The 1,253-nt window shown below is 64.7% G+C and overlaps 1 protein-coding gene across 1 annotated transcript in view; it reads left to right on the forward strand.

The window, feature by feature from the left end:
• Positions 1–1,253, forward strand: part of EMIHUDRAFT_468947 (hypothetical protein) — a gene marked incomplete at both ends in the record, with an annotated part of 3,767 nt that overhangs the window by 879 nt on the left and 1,635 nt on the right. The window contains 3 exons of the mRNA XM_005779224.1: positions 51–463; positions 939–1,022; positions 1,180–1,233. Coding sequence (XP_005779281.1) covers positions 51–463; positions 939–1,022; positions 1,180–1,233 — 551 coding nt within the window. The remainder of the gene's footprint in view (positions 1–50; positions 464–938; positions 1,023–1,179; positions 1,234–1,253) is intronic.

Genomic DNA, 1,253 nt, shown 5'->3' on the forward strand with positions numbered 1-1,253 from the left:
CCCACTAACCCTGCCGGCCCTTGCCCCACCATCCCTTGCTCGTGATGCAGGCAGCCCGAGAGACTGCAGCGCGTGGATCGGCCTCTTCGACGCCGAGGAGTTTGACTGGTCAAAGGGCGCGCCGCGGCCGCGCTACTTGCGCTACAAGCCGCTCACGTCCGCCAAGGGCGAGGGGACCGTGCGGTGGCCGCTCAAGGCGCTGCGCGGGATCGGCGACTCGGACTTTCTCTTCTCGATCGACTCGGGCACCTTCGAGCTGTGCGCCGGCCCCTCGCACACGTTTCCTGTCTCGCAGCGGCTGCGCGTCCGCGACGACACGCTCGTGGCGCTCGTCGGCGCTGCCCACGGGTGTGTGCTGCCGCCTCGTGCCGCCGCGGCTCCCTCGCGGGCGGCGCCAGAGCCGCCCCGGGCGGGCGACGCGCTCAGCGAGTCCGAGGAGGAGGAGAGCTCGGACGAGGAGGAGGTGGGCGCGACCACTCACACACACACACACACACACACACACACACTCACTCACTCACTCACTCACTCACTCACTCACTCACACACACACACACACTCACTCACTCACTCACTCACTCACTCACTCACTCACTCACTCACTCACTCACTCACTCACTCACTCACTCACTCACTCACTCACTCACTCACTCACTCACTCACTCACTCACTCACTCACTCACTCACTCACTCACTCACTCACTCACTCACTCACACACACACACACACACACACACACACACACACACACACACACACACACTCACTCACTCACTCACTCACTCACTCACTCACTCACTCACACCGCTCACCTACGCGCACTGGGCCTTGCACGTTGAATGCCGCATTTAGACGTGGAGTCGCGAGGGACCAGCCTGGCCCTTGCCCCACCACCTCGTGTGTGGAGAAGAAGTTTACCTGACCCGACCTGACCTTAGGCGGGCGCGTGTCCGCTGCAGCCGCTCATGTTTGCGGTCCCGCAGGTAGAGATCGAGGTGGAGGAGCGCAAAGACGTCAAGCAGGCTCCGCGCGCCCGCCGGCTCGAGAGCACCCGAGAGCACCCGAGAGGACTTGAGAGGGCCCGAGAGCACCCGAGAGCACCCGAGAGCACCCGAGAGGGCCCGAGAGGGCCCGAGAGCACCCGAGAGGGCGTCGAGACTACGACGGTACGCCTCGCAGGTCTACGCGCTCGCCGACCGCCTCTCATACCACGACTGGGGGCTATGCTCCAAGGACGCCGCCCCCCCCCCTCC

This window comes from Emiliania huxleyi (assembly GCF_000372725.1).
Source record: "Emiliania huxleyi CCMP1516 unplaced genomic scaffold EMIHUscaffold_234, whole genome shotgun sequence".
Taxonomy (NCBI): Eukaryota; Haptophyta; order Isochrysidales; family Noelaerhabdaceae; genus Emiliania; species Emiliania huxleyi.